The sequence below is a fragment of the Dermochelys coriacea genome, chromosome 10 (assembly GCF_009764565.3).
Source record: "Dermochelys coriacea isolate rDerCor1 chromosome 10, rDerCor1.pri.v4, whole genome shotgun sequence".
Classification (NCBI taxonomy): Eukaryota; Metazoa; Chordata; order Testudines; family Dermochelyidae; genus Dermochelys; species Dermochelys coriacea.
In genome coordinates, this window is record NC_050077.1 from 15,012,987 (window position 1) to 15,032,114 (window position 19,128).

Here is a 19,128-nt window from a genome sequence, read left to right on the forward strand (position 1 = left end):
AAATGTTGCTTTCCCTTTAATTTAGCAGTTTACGTTTCACACAGTACTGCACTTGCTTTTTTTGCGGGGGGGGGAGCGGGGTGTCTCTGCTGCTGCCTGATTGTGTACTTTTGGTTCCAAATGAGGTGTGTGGTTGACTGGTCAGTTCGTAACTCTAACATTCTACTGTACAAGGACACGTGTGGACTGCCGAGCAATGCTACTTTGAAAAGCTCTGGCTCTTGGTGCATAATCCTCAGTGGAATACAATACAATCACTCAACGAAGAACTAGTTATATACAACTCCCAACAATACAATTACCTATGTTCAGATGCAGGCAATTTTTACTTCATTTATAGTATTACCCATGATGTGAGTCCTTTTCCACTTATTTCATTTTCCTGTACCTAAAAATATACTACATTGACATAAGTACCATAGAACATTTTACAAAATATTTATTTTGAAAAATCACCCTGTACAAATTTAAGCATAACATTCTCAACACTGCAGGTTTATAAAAATGCTAACAGAACAGAAAGACTCAAATAAAACATTAAACTGATGTTTTTGAAATTACAAAGAAATTGAAACAGGTTCTTTCTGAGGAAGCTATAGTATCTATAGAAGTCTAATCAAAAGTATCAGACTGGTTGATTTTATAGCTCCTTTTGCTTTTCTTTATACCATTTACATCACATATACGTATCAATGGATGACTCTCCTCCTCTTTATAAACTCCCTTTTATACATGGTCAAACATTTAACTAAATATCCAAAATTGCTTACACTTTCACTGTACATAACTTGGCCTCCAAGAAAAGCCAGCAAATTTTTCATCATTTTTCTGAGTGCCTAACCAAAAAAAGTCATTGCTATACATTTTTGTTACAAAAATCTCTGTACAAACCAACTTAGCTGATGTAAATTTCTGAAAGGATTAAAACGGATAGTATTTAAACAGTTCACGTGTTCCTTCATAGTAGTATAATGAAGGAAAATTTAGTAAAATTTCACCAAGTAAAATCGAAGATCTGGGAATACTGGTTTCTTAAAGTGTATAAAACGTTTACATGCTACAGATTTAGGATATGCCATTCCTAAAAATCTAACAGTGCCAGTATTACAGCACTTGTTATCAAATTCTTCTGTACACATTTTAAGTCTTGCCCCCTCATTTTAAGCTATTTGTGGAAGTTGTCTTTGAATAATAAATCAGCACATTTCCTTGTACATGAAATACCGCTGTCATGAAATTAACTTAAAACACTAAAACTGTAGTATTTCTGTAAACATGATTAAAATGAAGATTGATGAAAAAGGCAGTGACAAATAAGCCATGGTTTGAAATGAATTCTTCACATTTTCTTCTTACCAGGATACATGGCTTACAACACAAGAGTAGCAAAAGAAAGATCTAAATTTCAAGTTACAGCCAAGGGTGCCAGGCAGGATCCATACGACAGAGATTATCCAAGCTATTTGCAGCTGCTACAAGAGTGTTGACTTTGCTTTCTCCTCCTTCAAACTGAGCAAGATTATGTAGTCGAGTCATGATAGCAGTAACAGCTTTTTGAACTAGTGAAACCAGCTGCTGACTGTCCATGTTTTCAGGTTGCCCGGCTGCTGAGAGTGGAGAGGAAGTATCCTCTTGTGTTTTCTTGTGCCAAGCAATTATTTCATCCCGTAGCACAGTTTTCAGGATGCCATCAACCTGCATGAAGGAGAAAATTAGTTAATTATGTTTAACTAGAAGAACTGTCAAGAGAGTACAGTTTTTTAACTAAATTGTAATAAATTACATCTTGACATTTTGGTCTCTTTGTAATCTTAACCCTTTAAGGGCTGGTTGCTTCAGAGGACTAAGGCCTGGTCTACAGTACGCGGTTATTTCGGAATTAGCCGAGTTACTTCGAAATAAAACTGATTCCATCCACACAACCAAACCAGTTTTTTCGATTTAAAGGGCTCTTTAATCAGATTTCTGTACTCCGCCTCGGCAAGTGGAGTAGCACAAAAATCGAGATCGCAGTTCCGGGTTACTGTGGATGCAATTCAACTTTACTGGCCTCTGGGAGCTATCCCAGAATGCTCCCTTGTGACCGCTCTGGACAACACTCTCAACTCCGATGCACTAGCCAGGTAGGCAGTAAAAGCCCCAGGAACTTTTGAATTTCCTGTTTGGTCACCATCAGCACAGTCCACCATCACAGGCAATCATGCAGAGTCCACCATCACAAGAGACCACGCAGTCCCGGATTCGCAGACGAGCTCCAGCATGGTCCAAACAGGAGGTACTGCGTCTCATCACATGTTGGGGAGACAAATCTGTTATGGCAAAACTACGTTCCAAAAAAAGAAACGCAAATAAGTATGCTAAAGTCTCCAGGGCCATGACGGAAAGAGACTATTCCAGGGACAAAGAGCAGTGTCGTAAAAAATCAAGGAGCTCAGGCACGTGTACCAATGGGCGCTCTGGGTCACAGCCCCATACATGTTGCTTCTACCATGAGCTGCATGCAATTATGGGGGGTGACGCCACCACTACCCCACCACTGTCCGTGGACATCTGCAAGGGGGGAGTAGCACGGAGCGAGGAGAATGAGTTTTTGGAGGACGAAGAGGAGGACGACGACAGTGCACAGGCAGCAAGTGGAGAATCCGTTCCCCCTCCCCCCCCAGCCAGGAACTATTCTTAACGCTGGAACCAATAGCCTCCCCCCACTCCCAAGGCATGTTCCCGGACCATGACCCTGGAGAAGGCACTTCTGGTGAGCGAGAGCTTGCTCAGAGCCACACGATGGGGGAAACCCAGCCGTGCTGGGCTGTTCGCGTTTAAAGGGCTCATCCCTGCTCATCGTAGCCATGCGGTGGGCGGGGGGTGGGAGGGGGAGGGGAAGGGTGTTGTGTCAAGCGATCATCTCAGAGAGCCCACAGGCCCTCCTTTTATACGGCAAACCCACCAGGCATTGCTTGCTATGGGAAATGGGGCCTGGCAGTTTGAAAGCATTAAAATGAATGCGGAAGAAGCAGAACCCCATGTGCCCCTAGGGCTTACCATGGCTGCCTGCAACCTGAATTCTGTTGCCAGGCCACATGTAATGGCTTACTCACACCAAAATGTCAGGTACTTCAGTATAAGAGGCAAAATGCGACCTTGTACAGAAAGATCATGTGCTGTATACTATGAATTGCCTGTTTCACTGAGAAAGAGTGTCCCCCTTTGTTCTCTAAAATGTATCTTAAAATACTACCCTCCCTTTTTCTCCTCCCGCAGCAGGTGCAAATGTTTCAACGTGGCCCCTATCTACTCCGCCCCAGAGGCTGGTCCAGATTAGAAGGCGGAAAAAACGAACTCACGGCGACATGTTTGCTGAGCTCATGCAGTCCTCCCGCACTGATAGGGCCCAGCTGAATGCAATTGTTTGCCTCCATGCAGAGTCACGTAAAGTGTTACATGAATATGAAGAGAGGAGGGACATGCACGATGAGAGCAGGCAGGATGCTATGCTCAAGCTCATGGGGGAGCAAACTGACATGCTCCGCTGTATGGTGGATCTACTGCGTAAAAGGCAGCAAGATCACAGACTGCCGCTGCAGCCCCTGTATAACCGCCCTTCCTCCTCCCCAAGTTCCATAGCCTCCTAACCCAGACGCCCCAGAACACGGGGTGGGAGGCTACAGGGACCCACACAGTCAACCCCAAAGGATTGCACAAGCAGCAGGAAACTGGCATATCCTAAATTTTTATTTGGTTTCTGGACTAGTCCTTCCCTCCTCCTCCACCTCCGCAACCCAATACCCCCCTTTCATATGTATAGGGGGCGGGTAACTTTAAGAGAAACAAAAACAACTGTCACACCGTACCCTGGCCAGTCATGAAACTGGCTTTCAAAGCTTCTCTGATGTGCAGTACGCCCTGCTGCGCTCTTCTATTCGCCTTGTTGTCTGGCTGTGCAAAACTGGCCGCCATGCGAGTTGCCTCAACCTCCCAACCCGCCATAAATGTCTCCCCCTTACTCTCTCAGATATTGTGGAGCACACAACAAGCAGCAATTACAATTGGAATATTGGATTCGCTGAGGTCTAACCGAGTCAATAAACTGTGCCAGCGTGCTTTCAAACATCCAAAAGCACATTCTACCACCATTCTGCACTTGCTCAGCCTATAGTTGAACTGCTCCTTACTACTGTCCAGGGTGCCTGTGTACGGCTTCATGAGCCACGGCATTAAGGGGTAGGCTTGGTCCCAGAGGATAACTATAGGCATTTCAAAATCCCCAACAGTAATTTTCTGGTCTGGGAAGTAAGTTCCTTCCTGCAGCTGTTCAAACAGACCAGAGTTCCTGAAGATGCGAGTGTCATGAACCTTTCCTGGCCATCCCACGTTGATGTCGGTGAAATGTCCCTTGTGATCCACCAGTGCTTGCAACACCATAGAAAAGTACCCCTTGCGGTTTATGTACTGGCCATCCCGGTGTTCTTGGGCCAAGATGGGGATATGCATTCCATCTATTGCCCCCCCGCAGTTAGGGAACCCCAGCACATTAAAGCATCCACAATGGCCTGCACATTTCCCAAAGTCACTACCCTTGATAGCAGCTAGTCAATGATTGCATTGGCTACTTGCAGCACAGCAGCCCCCACAGTATATTTCCCCACTCCAAACTGATTCCCAACTGACCGGTAGCTGTCAGGCGTTGCAAGCTTTCACAGGACTATGGTCACTTGCTTCTCAACTGTGAGGGCTGCTCTCATTTTGGTGTCTTTGCACTTCCAGGCAGGGGACAGCAAGTCACAAAGTTCCATGAAAGTGGCCCTACACATACGAAAGTTTCTCAGTCACTGGGAATCATCCTATACCTGCAACACTATGCGGTCCCACCAGTCTGTGCTTGTTTCCCAGGCCCAGAATCAGCGTTTCACGGCATGAACCTGGCCCAACACCACCAGGATCTCCCAATCGCCACATGCCGAGCTTCTAGGAATGTCTGTGTCCATTTCCTCATCACTATCATAATCATGCTGTCGTCGCTTCCTTGCCTGATTTTGCAGGTACTGCACAATCTGCTGGATAATGCGCGAGGTATTTACAATGGTCAAAACTGCAGCGGAGATCTGAGTGGGCTCCATGGCTATGGCGCCTGCATGGGTAATCCTAGAAAAAGGGTGTGAAACGTAGGAGAGCAGAGTGGCAGCGGAAGAGGTGCTGTTTGGTTCATGATAGCCAAAAAAAGGCAGGAAATGGTTGTCTTCTATAGTTTTCATGGAGGTGGGAGCCCAGGACAGACAATATGGAGAAGCTCAGAAGCGTGGCAATAGCAGGAGAGCAGAATTGGCAGCGGAAGCTCTGCTGCTCGGTTCACGATGGCGGAGCAGAGTTGGCAGCGGAAGCATTCGATGAGGAAGAGAAAGAGTAGATAGTAGAGATTACATAGGAAGATAGGAGGAAATGAGATGTGTAGCAGGAGAGCAGCGGTGCACCATCTGCTGAAAGCAGTATGGCATTTGCACGCCAAATAGGCGCGAAACGATTGTCTGCCATAGCTTTCACGAAGGGAGGAGCAACTGACGACACACACTGAGAAACACCCGCGAGAATGTTTTTGCCCCATCATGCACTGGGAGCTTAACCCAGAATTCCAATGGGCGGCGGGGACTGCGGGAACACTACCCACAATGCACCGCTCTGACATTCGATGGTAGCCTTGGACGCACTCCACCGAATTCACACGCTTTAGTGGGAATGCAGAAGACCGAATGTATAAAATAGCTTCAGAAAATTCGAATAGAATAATTTCTAAATAATTTTGTACTGCAGACATACCATAAGACTTTCAGTCAGCTTTAAGTATTGTTTAACAAATTCTTTTGTTCTGAGAGATTTTTTTTTCCAAAGAGAATTTATAAAAAGCTATGAAGTTTCCCCTACAAATTATTTATCGTAGCTGAACTACAAAATCAAATACATTTTTACACACACACTATTTTCTATGCATCACACACACATTTTTCCCAAACAAGAACATGAAGGTTTATTTCAGGAAAAATATTGTTCTAGAATAGAAACAACTAGCTGAATGATATCAGATATGACTTTTACCACAAACATCTGGAAAGAAAATTCTGGTCCCACATCCTACCCACCTATGTAAATGCAGCATATTTCAGCTGAACGTAATAAGTAGTTATTGCCCCACAAGTTGTAATTTCTTGTTTTGACTTGTTTTAACTGTGGATTTCTGAACTGAATTTTTAAAATTTCAACTAACTGGCATCCTAAGGACACTGTCATTATTGAAAGGAAATACATGAAAAACAGTTTTCTATTTTCCCTCATCAGCTTAGCAGCTCATTTCTTGATAGTAAGGTATAAATGCCAGCAGTCTGAGCTTTTGATGCTAAGAGTTATAGTTTATAAAACCAAGTCTTCCTAGGCATCCCTGGTATCTCTGTTTGTAATCAAAACAGTATTTTGAAGAAAAGAATTAAAGGAATTCAGCTTAGTAAGGTTAAAAGCCAAGCCACATTTTCAAAAGTAACCAATGTTACTAGGTGCTCAATTTGAGTGTTAAAAGTGCTGTGCTTCCATACCGCCAAATAAAGTCAAGGGGAGTTGTGGGCGCTCAGCAAGCATGAAAGTCAGGCTTATGGTGTTTCCAGTTGTGCATGCAAAAATTGAGAGACACATACATTGAAGGCCACATCTGAAAATTTGTCTGCATGTATAAACATGGCCTAAAACATATGTAAAGTCAACCTGTAAAGTGGCTTAATTATGGAAAAACACACTGCTTTCTGTTCTACAAAGACAGAAAATTTCACATCAGGAACTCAGCTTTACCCATTTGAATTTTAAAGGTAACCACCAAACACCGTATGAGAATGCCTAATTGCTTAAAAAAAAAAAAAAAAGTAACTACAATGTGTTTTGTGCAATGCTGTTTGGTGCAAATTGATGCCTAACTGCAAGATGTCTCATTTTTGTAAAGCATTAGAATTTAAAAGGAATTAAGCCAATTTCTTTAGTAAACTACACCTTGTCAAGACCCAAAGTCCATCAAAGCAACAATGTATTTTCAACATCCTACTCTGCTAATGAGGTGCCACGATGTTTTTCTATTCACAGTATACTCAAGGATCTAAATGATTCTATATTTGTCATTTTCAGATTTTCAAGGACTTACAAAGCTAGGATGGTAAAAACAACTGGTTCATATTAATTTGATTGAGCGAACAGTGAATTTAGACTGAAATTATTCCAACCTTATGTATTCTGACTAAAACTACAGAGATTTCAATTGGCCTTTGTACTGGTGCTGATGTAATATTTAAGAAGTTATTGTGGCGTTCTCAGCATCTGTAAAAAACGGTTACATACCTGCTCAGTAACTGATTTTGTTTTTTGTTTTTTTTGATGTTGCACATGTCCATTCCATTTCAGGTGTTTGCTTGAGACCTTTTTCCCCACAGTGATGCCTGATGGGTGGTGCTTGCATCCACCACACGTTCGTGCTGATAGTTGAGGGTATAAAGGGGCAGAGCCAACTGCTCCCCACAGTTCCTTCACACTGGAGGCCTATATTTTCTTGTACTCGAATGTAGACTGGAAAGAGGATAGGACATGTGCAACACATCTTGAAGAGCAACAGTTATGAAGCAGGTATGTAACCATTTTTTCTTTGAGTGCTTGCACATGTCCATTCCACCTCAGGTGACTCTCAAGCAGTTCCAGGAGGAAGGTATCAGAGTCTATCTGAACAAGGACTACACAACCCCACTCTTCCAAATCTAGCATGATCTCTTAAGGCCTGGGAGAGAGCATAATGAGAGGTGAAAGTATGAACAGATGACCAAGTTGCAGACCTGTAAATGTCACTGATGTTTGACCTAAGAAAGCACTCAATGCTTCCTGAGCTCTTGCAGTGTGTGCTAAAACTCTGAGGTGGTTGGGATCTCAAATTGAAAGACTTAAGTCAGAGAACCAATGATGTCAAAGCTGGGCTGGTGCTATTAAAATTAGACTGGTGTGATTCTGCTTGAGTTTGCACAAAACTCTTAGAACCATTGAGTCTGGAAGGAAAAGCATACAGAATTTCCCCCCATCCAGGACTATAGGAAGATGTCTGACAAAGACCTTGCACTGTGACTTGGCCTTGAACAGAACAGGTGACGCTTCCTGTTGTCGGGTGATGAAGAGATCTATTTCTGACATTCCCCAAGGCTGAAAATGGACTTTGCTATTTCAGATCTGAGGAACTAATTATGATCTCTGCTGAATGTTGTGCTGAAAAAGCGTGCAAGATGATTTTTTGGACCCCCCCCCGGGCGATGAGATGCTTTGAATGTAATTGCGTGAATGTAAACAGTCTATAGGTTCATTTCCTTTTGGCAAAGGGGGAATAATCTGGCACTTCCCTGTTTGTTCAAATGGAACAGCAGTGTTATCCATGACTACCTGCACAGTATCACCTCTGATGTGAGGGAGAAAAACCTGACAGATCAGGTGGATAGCTCAAAGTTCTTCAGCATTGATGTGCTGAGACAGATTTTTATTTGACCAGAGTCCCTGAGTCTGGAGGTCCCCTACATGAGCTTCCCATCTGAGACACAAAACATCTATGACCAGGGGCATGGAGGGAAGAGTTGTGGAAAAAAGAAACTTGCCTTGCAAACCCTGGTGGGGTCCAACCCACTAATCCAGGGACAAGACAACATTTGCAGGAACACGAATTAGTACATACAGCTAACAAAAAGGAATAACAGACCAGCTCTGAATAACTCTTAAGTGACTCAGCATGCCAGACTTTACTTATGTACAAGCTGCCATGTGACCTAGAAGTCTCAGAAAATTCCTCACTGCTGTACAAGGATACACCTTGAAGTCCCTGCAAAGGTTCAATATTACTTGAAGCCTGGTCTGAAGTAAATATGCTCTTGCAGTCATAGAATCAAGAACCGCTACTGTGAATTCGATTCTCTGCAGAGACAGAACAACTGATGTGCCCTTGTTGATCAACAGGCCCAACTAACAAAGGCAACCACCACAAACTGTAGAGGACTGGAGCTTTTTGATGGTTACCTCCACTTGCTCCCTTGACTGACCTCAAACCAACCAAACATGGGCATACCTGGACACCTACTTTCTTGAGATATGCTGCAATGACTGCCATGCACTTTTTGGTGACTTGTGGGGCTGAAGACAAGCCAAAGGCAAGGTCTGTAAACTGATAACTATCTGCTACAATAAACCTTAAAAAGCTCCTGTGACTCTGGTGAATGGCCACATGGAAGTAGGCATCCTTTAAGTAGAGGGCAGCAAACTAGTCACTGGGTTCTAGGGATGAGATAATAGATGCTTGGGTAACCATAAAAAACTTCTTTAAAAATGTATTTGTTGAGTTTTTGCAGGTCTAAAACAGGTCTGAGGCCTCTCTTGGACTTTGGAATGAGAAAATAATGGGAATAGAATCCCTTCTTCTGTGGCCCTGAATTGTAACAGGGGTTGATCTTCTTGAATTAGAAGTCTTGAGAAAATAGTTCCTGACAAGGGATGTGGAGGGGAGGAAAGAGAATGGAAAACAGAGGAAAAGTGCAGGGTTTATCCCAGTTCCAATGTGCTTAGTACCCATTGATGAGTGGAACAACATGCTGCCAAAGGAAGGGGAAATCAGAGTGAGTGGTATGCTGGCCTCAACTAAGGAGTCAGACTGCTTAAATGCTATAAGATTGTTTAGAGATAGCAGATGATGTTGGAGGTGGCGGAGGAGGTAGTGGTCCTCTTTGAGTCTTATGGCACCTCCTAGATTTGGTCCAGCTGACTTGAAGGATAGAACAGGTACCTTTACTGGACCTGCTTTCTCTTAGGGCTTGGATGCAAATGCCCAAAAAGTTTAGGGTTGCCCTAGAATCTTCAAGACAATGCAGAGCTTTGTCTTCTCTAAAAAATAAATCTATGCCTTCAAAAGGCAAATCCTCAATTGTCTGTTGGACTTCGGTTGGAATGCCAGCTGTTTGCAGCCAATAAGCATGATGCATAGTGACCACTATTGCCATTATTCAAGCTGCTAAATCTGCCTCATCTAAGGCAGCCTATAAGGACTTCTTGCCACCAGGTGGCCCTCAGTCACAAGTGCTCTATATTCCTCTTTGGCATCATCTAGCAACTTGTCCACAAATTTCAACACTTAATCCCAATAAAAGTGGTTATAGTGAGCAATTCTAAACTGCAATCCTGATGAAGAATAAACTTTTCTCCCAAACAAATCTAATTTCTTTATATCTTTGGGGCTAGATTTGTCTTGCCTTTTCATTCACAGCTGTTACTACCAAAGATCTTGGGGTTGGATGTGAATAAAAATACTAATGACCCTGAGAAGAAACTTCGTAACTCTTCCCCATCCTTTTGGCAGTGAGTGTCAAAGGGGAGGGAATTTGCTAAAGGATTTTGGTAAGACCTAAGATGGCCTCAATTACAGGTAAAGCCAAGCTAGCAGGCCCTGCAAAACATCTTCTAACTTATATGCATAGTCTTGGACTGGTTCCAGCTGTGCACACAGGAGATGGCTATTCTTTTCATTAAGTTCCTGGTACATCTTATTATTGTCAGAAACCATGGAGGAAAATTCAGAGACACTGGCCTCTTCCAGGGATTAGGAGGAAGTGGTGCTGGAGTCCACAACTTTACAATGCTAGATGATGAATGTGGTACTGGGGAGCATCTAGTCAGAGCTGGTTTAGCTCTAACTTCTGGCTGATTCTGCAGAGACCTAGCCCTCAAAAATGAAGGGGGCCTTCCTTCTGGCTAGAAGATGCAAAAGTGTTTGACTTCGGGTGACCAGATGTCTCGATTTTATAGGGACAGTCCTGATTTTGGGGTCTTTTTCTTATATAGGCTCCTATTACCCCCCACACCCTGTCCCGATTTTTCACATTTGCTGTCTGGTCACCCTAGTTTGACTTCTTCTGCTGCTTGGGTGGTACTGGAGATGGAGAATGGTGACTTCTCTCCAGTTTCCTCCAATGCGAGGATGCCACCAAGTCTGGTGGTGCATTCCAAGATGGAGTAGAGTCAGAACTCCAAGCACATTGACCTATGAGGTATCCATTATAGTGCAAGTGTGATATGCCTGTAAAACACTATTTAAAGGTAAATACTGTACATACCTTAAAGTTTGGCTGTGCAAAACAGCGAGCTACTGCAATCATTGATGCAGTCAATGGACCAGACACGCCAATGGTTGTAAGGAATTCAGAAATGTTTGGTGTAAGACGGAATGGGACAGGACGATTGGCATCCAAATCACCAGTAGCATCATTAATATCAAATCGGAAGTATGCCACATTGAGCTTGCCAGTATCCTAGATTTTAAAATGAGACAGGTATGAATCTTTATAAAAGGAAAGGAAAATCAACATATAAAAATCACTAATAGACTTTTTTTTTTTTTTTTTTACTGGCAATACTCAGAACAGAGTGATACTTTAAGTTTAATCCATGTGCATCAGTGAAATATTTCCAATTTCCCTAGCATAAAGTGTTGTAACAAAGATGGAAGTTAAATATGGAAGAATAAAAAAAACAATGAATTTCCTTTGTTCAAATACTGCCTTGCTCTCTTGATCAAGCAATACTTGAACAATGGGTATCTAGAATTTCAAACATACTATTCTCTTACAAATCATGTGTAGAAAGAAGAAAAGAAAGAACCATATTAAGTATATGGGATCAGAATATCAGCCATAAAGAACAGGTTCTTTTGGGGTTGTGGTGGATGAGCGAGTAGGGGAAGAAAGATAAATCTTCTTTCTGTTTGCATCTCAGGACTGCATTGTTCACTCTGGGTATGCACCTGAAAGCCATGGCTGAGTGGTCGGGATTCATTAATCTTTTAATTGTTGTACAGAGTATAGCTCTCCAAGCATTAAAATTACATTAAGATATACCATCTTTGCTCTATTAAGTTGGCAAGTCTCATGTTAGATGCTTATGTTAAAGCAGAAAACATTGGCAATGAAAGCTGCAGTTCGACATGATAACAATGCCAAAGGGGAGGGAGAATGGAATTAGAAAATGAATATTTTTCATAAGAATATGAAGCTCTAAAACCACTTGATATTTGACACAGGAAAATATAGTCAAGATAGTGCTTGTGAAGAATGGGGAAAAGGGAATCTGAGACTGTACACACATCTACATGAACATTTGAGAGTTTTTATGTTGTTTTTGAGACCCTTTTTGATGAACAGGGGTTGTCATTCCAAAAGCTGAGAATTTAGAAGGTTATTTGTGTGTGCCCACTGATGGTATTTTTTATTATTGCATATATTTTGCATAATCATGTAGTGGAGAGAGAGGCCTACTGAAATGCTCTGTTGATTACCCATGGGGTGCATAAACACATGCAAAAAAAATCAAATCAGTGTACAGTGTATAGTAAATATATAGTCATTTCAAAGGTTAATTACAAAATTTCAGTTTATCAAAGAAGAAAATGTGCATCTTCAATGAATGCAATATACCTGGGCAATCTGTAACATCTCAGGGTTGAGTCTATTTAAATGAAAGACAAATTCTGCAAAGCCAATTAATGCCAACTGAATTGTGAACATCTTTCGAAACGTCCAGTAATCTGTGGCATTTGGGAATGTATGTAAAGCCCATTCCTTAAGCATACTGCGTGGCACCATGTTACTCTGCACTTCTTTAAGTATATCCCGAAGAACCTAAAAGCAAAGCAAATTTAGTAAAAACAAATGATTTTTAAACCACTACCATCTACTGATTGGTCAATTTAAAAATGTACTAATGAAATATCAGAGCTAACTTTACTAAACTACCTCTCTTCTTCCCTCAACTGTTCCATTTTAAGGTGGAATCATGATTCTAAAACAAGATGCATTCATACCAGTATTTTTTCTAACTCTTTTATAAACAATGAGAAATTTTGAAAGTGTATATCCTGAATGGTTTCAAGGTCATTTCAGAGTTATGTCAAGAGATGTTTCTTTGCCTTGAGAATGTCAGATGAATTATTACCATAAGGACATCAGAAAGCTGCTTACAGATCTAACAGAAGCTGGAAGACCAAACAGTTATTATACCTTCTACTCAACATCTCAAGAAAAATCAGGAGTGATCCGAAGGACATTCAATACACCCTGATGCTGCACTTGCATATAACAGACTGACAGAGAAGAACTTAACTCTTCATCTTCAAAAGCAAAATTTTCTTGCTGTAGCTTCATTAATATAACCAGCATCAATTCACTCCTACCAAATATCCCATACCCCACAATCAGGAAATACAAAGTGTTTCTTTCCACTCTGTGAAAGAGGCAAAGAAAACAAATTGAGATGGACAGTTTCACTCCAAGTTGAAGAAGCACTTTGCAGTGAACTCAAATCCTCCCTTCAGGGCTTGATATTTATATTATTTTTTACTTGTATTAGTTATTTCCAGAGGCTCTGGAGCCCAGTGGGGACCCACCATACAAGGTACTGTACAGATGTGATCAAACAGTCCCTGACCAAAAACTTTACTCTTAGAGCGTTATCCTAAATTCACGGAAATCAATGGAAAGACTCCCATTGACTTCAATGGGTTTTAAATTAGGCCCTTGACTTAAGACGAAGGTTAACAGGTTGCTGAGACTAACAAATCACCAAGGAAGGAGGATGGACAGGATAACAGTGGTATGAGCATATTTGTCATAGACTAGCTTTGAACAAATCAAATCGCAATAGTCTCAGCTCATTAGCCATTATGATATGAAGAGGACAGATTTTTGCAGAATGGCATTCCACACATAAAGGGCTACAAGGAAAAAGGTATGAAATTGCATCTGGGACATTACAGGCACAGACCTACAAAAACTGTGTTATCTTTTTGGTTAGGGGTTTGTAGGAGGAAATGAAGGGCATTTTCACAAGTAAGTGGAACTGGGAGAAAAAACACAGAACGTAAGATCTTTGGAGCAAAGATGTATGTTTGGACAGTGCTTAGCACAATCTGGGTGCCCTCTCAATAGTAAAACTAAAGAAAGGCTTTCAACTATTTCTGTAATTTCACACTGTGCAGCAGAGTTCTCCCCTGGATGTAAACATCTGCAAACTACTACCATATTTACTGTAGCATATACTAGCCTAATTAATTAGAAAAAGAAATAAAGTTAGAATCTGTTCCATTACATTCAAAAGAGAATCACCATCATACTGGCTTCAATTAAATGACTTGTTCACGATGAAGTTTGATAACCTGAAGGAATCATCCTCAAAACAGAAACAGATGTTATGTAACACATCATTTTGTTTTGTAACACAGAAAGGATGAAAGACTTTCTTGCAACAACACATTCAGTAGATAAACATATTGTGTATTTCCACAACTAATCTGAAACTGGACTGGCATGGTGCAAGTCATATATATATTTATATAAAAAATTAAAACCTTTAATAACCTTATTTTATCAGCACTGGATGGCTCCTGGGAGTTACAATAGGATATGGAGCCCTGTACTCAGGAGGCACAAATATGAATTAGGCTCAAGTTAGTGGTGACTGAATATACTTTGCACTGACTTTGGTGAAATAAATCTATGGGCTCAGTTCAGCTTCCAGTAAAGAGACGTCCACTTTCCAAAACCTGGTCTCATGAATGACATGTTTGCACTCTCATGTAAAAAGATAAACCTTATTCAGAGACTCAGATACCATAGCAAACCAGCATGGGGAAGCTTACACCACATCTACCAATACTGTATCTGTTTTTGTGGAGCCAGTTCTGCAACTGACACCTTTCAGAAGTACTAGACATCGGAGTAGAAAATAATATAAACACCATGTTTTTATCTACACTAATTAGAATTACACTTATGTAGTTAATAAAGTAGACTAGGTAGTGAGGCTTTTTTGAGGGCGTAAGTTTCCTGAGATTCTTCAGAATACCGATGAGATAATGGGACTAAGGAGATATCTGGTAAAAAACACCACCACCACCACGACACATACAATGTATGTTGCAAACACGAGAAAGGAAAGCAAAGTATAATGTCCCAAAGCCCTAAGAAGTGAGTTTGAATAATAGTAAACAAAGATTCAATACCTGATGGCTGGCTTGGGTCCCTCGTGCTTGGACTGTTGCCAATCTGTCATAGTAACGAGAAATAGGGTTGTCATGCTCAATGCCTTTCTTGGCACAGCGTTGCTTATAGATCTCCACCAGGGAGAGAGAAGAGGGATTGTCTTCAACCAAGCGCATCTGTGGAGAAACTGCTACAACACGGGGGACTAGAAATAAATTTTGGAACAGGAAAAAAAAGACAGGAAGAAAATAGTTAATACATAATCAAAACACTAAGAAACGGGAGAATCAGCATGCAGATATCAGCCCTTAAACATTGCCGTGATAATCAACTGAAGTATGTCAAGTGGAGATTTTTATTCCTCATAGTACATTCAACTACTTGGTTAAAAAAAAAAGCTTAATAAAAGAAAGGCATTTTCTTTTTCACTCCATGTCATACCATGCAAAGGAATTTCTGAGTGGGAAAAACATTTCTGTATCACACTGAAAGGGATGGTTGAATTCCCTACAGCTAAACCATCTTAGTAAAAATCTGGGGATTCACAGTTCATCCTGGGTCTCTTATTTGTAGAAAAGAGGAGAATTTTTGTTTCAGATACTAATCTACCTGTGAACACACGTTTTCAGTATCTGATTAAATCATTCTGGTCTCACTAAAACATATATTAAAAAAAACCAAAACAACAAAAAAATATTTAATAGAACATTGAGGTGAACCCACAACTGGAGAGAAAGAACATTGCAAAAATCTGTGAAGAAATGACCTTCACATGATAAGATTATTTATACTTAGCTGAAGAGATACACAGTTAACATTTTCAAAAGCACCTAAGTGATTTAGGAGCCTAGAGAAGTAGGTACTTTTGAAATTTTGCCTACAGTCCAGTTGGATGCTTTGCAGAACTGAGCCTAACTAGTTTTTTCTAAACACATGCAACACTCATGTCTGCTATTTGCATTCTGCACTTCTTTTAAGAAAGAATCGGACAAGAGCTCTTTTGTAGCTAGTTTTACATGGATGATATTATTTAGTTCGTTTGGCAATCTTGATCTTTTGGTCACCAGGTAGATTGTTTCATTGTTTGCAATGGAAGTGTTGAAATAATTGATCTCTGCTTACTTGTAACAAGTTTTCCCCCCTCATCCCCAAATCCTTATTTCAACAGTTCAATGTGGTTTCTTCAGTAACTTGAAAAAAAACCACCCAATATAATTTGTGTTACATGCAGAATTGTCATTAATGAGCTGGGTCTTCTGTTTTGCTTCCATTTAACCCTCGGGGGAGAAACTTAGCCTTCTTCACTTATAGGCTCTGACAAAATGTGTAATAACACAAGAGGATGTACTGATTTTGATTTTTTATTTATTTTTTAAAAAAGAGATTGTAGTTTAAAATTAGGTTCTTTGCAAATCCACCATAGCACTGCACTTATGTTATTATATATGCTACATTTAAGAGTCAGCTTCCGTATCCATTAAGTACATCTTTCAAGGGGTTTATCCTGTCTTTTTAATTGTCATTAGTACTGAGCATGACACACAGTTATCTTCCACATATATGAACTAAATAACCCCCCTAAGAAGTTAAGACACTGCACAAGTTATTTTGCCTGTTCTGTGATAGGTTATATCAATGGTTTGGAGCATGCCTTCCTACATATGTCCACAGATTGTATAGATAGATCATTGTATCTATCTATCTATCACACACGCACGCACAATGCCTTTTTGATAAGAATTCCTTTGGCTAGGAATTTTGAGTGGGATTCTCCTCTGTGTGGACATTAAGGGTCACATTTTTGAAGCTAAGTCTTTTTTGCACTTGTAATTATTAGCAGTTGTAATTTATGTCACTCAGTCATGATTGCATCTGTATCAAGTACATAACAGCAACTGTGGGTGCAAAGAGAGACCGATACAAAAATCTGGCTCAGAAAACACTAAGAAAACACAAGATCCACGCTGAAACAGCAAGAGTCTGCCCCACTGTCCTTGACTACAAATTTCCCTTACCCTCAATTGTGAGACAGTTGGTTTCTGCCCTCCACCTCTGACTGCATTACAGTGGTGTTGTATACAGAACTGCTAAGTGCTTCACAATCTTCCAAGACGATGGGTATTTATATTAATATATAATGTATAAGTTGGCTGGCAGCTGGAACTTGCCAACAATTTAATTGAAAAAAGACATTATATTTGCATTAGTGTTCAACTCACACGCAGATCAAGTGTACCGTGAAGAGTCAAATACTCTCAATAAGGAGTGTTTCACAACTTCATCATGACGACTGTATTATTTATTATCAAGACACGAAATAATCAAAATGCACGTACAAAGGGGAAGAATTGACAGTACCTTCCATCTTAACTGTCAGTTCCTGTCTTTAAAATACTAATTTTCAACCTTACTATATGCAGTGTTGTTTTAGTTGTTGTCCAATAAAAGTTATTACCACACCCACTTTGTCTCTGAACTTTAATATTGCATGCATAAGGATATTGCATGAATGAAGATTTTTGCAATTAATATAAAAAATTACAGTGTGAGGGAGAGGTCTAACTGAGGAAACAGAGGCAAAACAGCTACTGTTTTGTTCACTGTTGTTCCCAAACATTGCCAGGCTGTAGTGTGAGCATGGAGACAGCCTCCAAGTTAGCTCTTTGAAGACCAAAATCATACATAAAAATATGCACACAAAGAGGTCTCTATTAAAGATATCTGAATTACTGACCTCACATTAGTTAGCAATTGTTTAGCAGTAAACGTTATGCAGTGCCAAAGAAGCCTTTTATTTTAAACCTAAGAATTAATGAGTAATGGCCTCATAGGTAGAATATGGAAATGATACCAAATTCAAAGTTTTACATAAGTGGTTGTCTTCCAGATGCTTAACACTTTCCCGTGGCTTTTGGATTATCTAGAAATGGGTGGGGGTAGTCTGGTATTCACACATCACTAATTTAAAATAAAACTGTCCAGTAAATGTCATCAGGTGGATCTGCATATTGCCACAGCAGTGGATCCTTTGGGACATAGTGCAGAGGTATGGCCAATCATTCACAGATGACTTTGCTCCACACAGTATTTGTAACCTCTTCTAAAAATGTCCTGAAATACTGCACATTCCCCTTTCCCCTCGGACGGGGGGCGTCACAGTGCCTCTGTGATCACCAAGATAGAGGCAGGATTTACATCAATTTAATTTGATGTCACACATTTCAAATTTTAGTTTAAATAATTAGTTCTTCTTACATCACTTTAAGGAACATGATTTTCTTAGACACAAAGAATTATCTAAAACCTGCTCTTACTGTACCTGTGAAAAATAAATGCCTCTTTGTGGTTTCTTTTCTTTTCTCTAAGCAGGGGTTCAAAAGTCGAAGGAGCTGTAATACTCGCTCTTCTCTGCGAGACTCTGTGAGGCAAGCATCATTCATTACTAGGTATGGGTAAATCTTTCCATTATGGCCTCGGATATAGAGTCTTCGGGCTGCAGTGTTATGCTTCTGTACTATCTCCACTCTGGGCATAAATCTATCAAGAAAAGGAACAGATAAAAGCACCTGAGCTTTCGAAGCCTAAAGCTTTATTTCTGTCCTCTGAGATCAAAGCAAGACTTTTTAAAAAATAAAATAAAATAGAAATGTCGTATTTAGAGGTACAAAGAAACACCTTGTTAGCTCCTGAGCTTCTGCAAAACCAACGCTCAACTGTGACTTCATTAAAATGAGATGCAACCTTATTATAAGCTACACTTCTAATAAAAACTCAGCAAAGTTTTGTATTCTGTTTAAAAAAAACATGGTTATGAAGAAAGTTTTCATCTTTGTCTTTTCTACATTTAAGAATGAAGCTTTTAATTCAAGCTATTCTCTAGACCAGATTCTGACAACCCCAACACTGATGAAAAACCAGAATATCTCTACTGACTCTAGTAGTTAGCAGAAATACTCTGGATTTACACTAACGTAAAGGAGATTACAATGACTTTAAAAATATTCTCCTCCTCCCTAATTTCCCAGTAAGACCCTGTAAAACTACCATATGAATCTAAAATTAG

General features: G+C 40.5%; 1 protein-coding gene across 11 annotated transcripts in view; it reads right to left on the reverse strand.

Moving 5' to 3' along the window:
* Positions 1-414: 414 nt before the first annotated feature.
* Positions 415-19,128, reverse strand: part of LOC119862161 (transformation/transcription domain associated protein) — a 159,266-nt gene continuing 140,552 nt past the window's right edge. For 10 of the 11 annotated variants that reach the window (XM_043493177.1, XM_038418305.2, XM_043493178.1 and 7 more), the window contains 5 exons: positions 18,385-18,602; positions 15,086-15,270; positions 12,504-12,707; positions 11,148-11,342; positions 415-1,695 (listed from right to left, as the gene is read on the reverse strand). In XM_043493177.1, the coding sequence (XP_043349112.1) occupies positions 1,411-1,695; positions 11,148-11,342; positions 12,504-12,707; positions 15,086-15,270; positions 18,385-18,602 (1,087 nt within the window). In that variant the 3' untranslated portion in view covers positions 415-1,410. Of the gene's footprint in view, positions 1,696-4,874; positions 5,140-11,147; positions 11,343-12,503; positions 12,708-15,085; positions 15,271-18,384; positions 18,603-19,128 lie in introns of those variants that run through there. The other variant, XM_043493183.1, reaches the window with a different exon arrangement.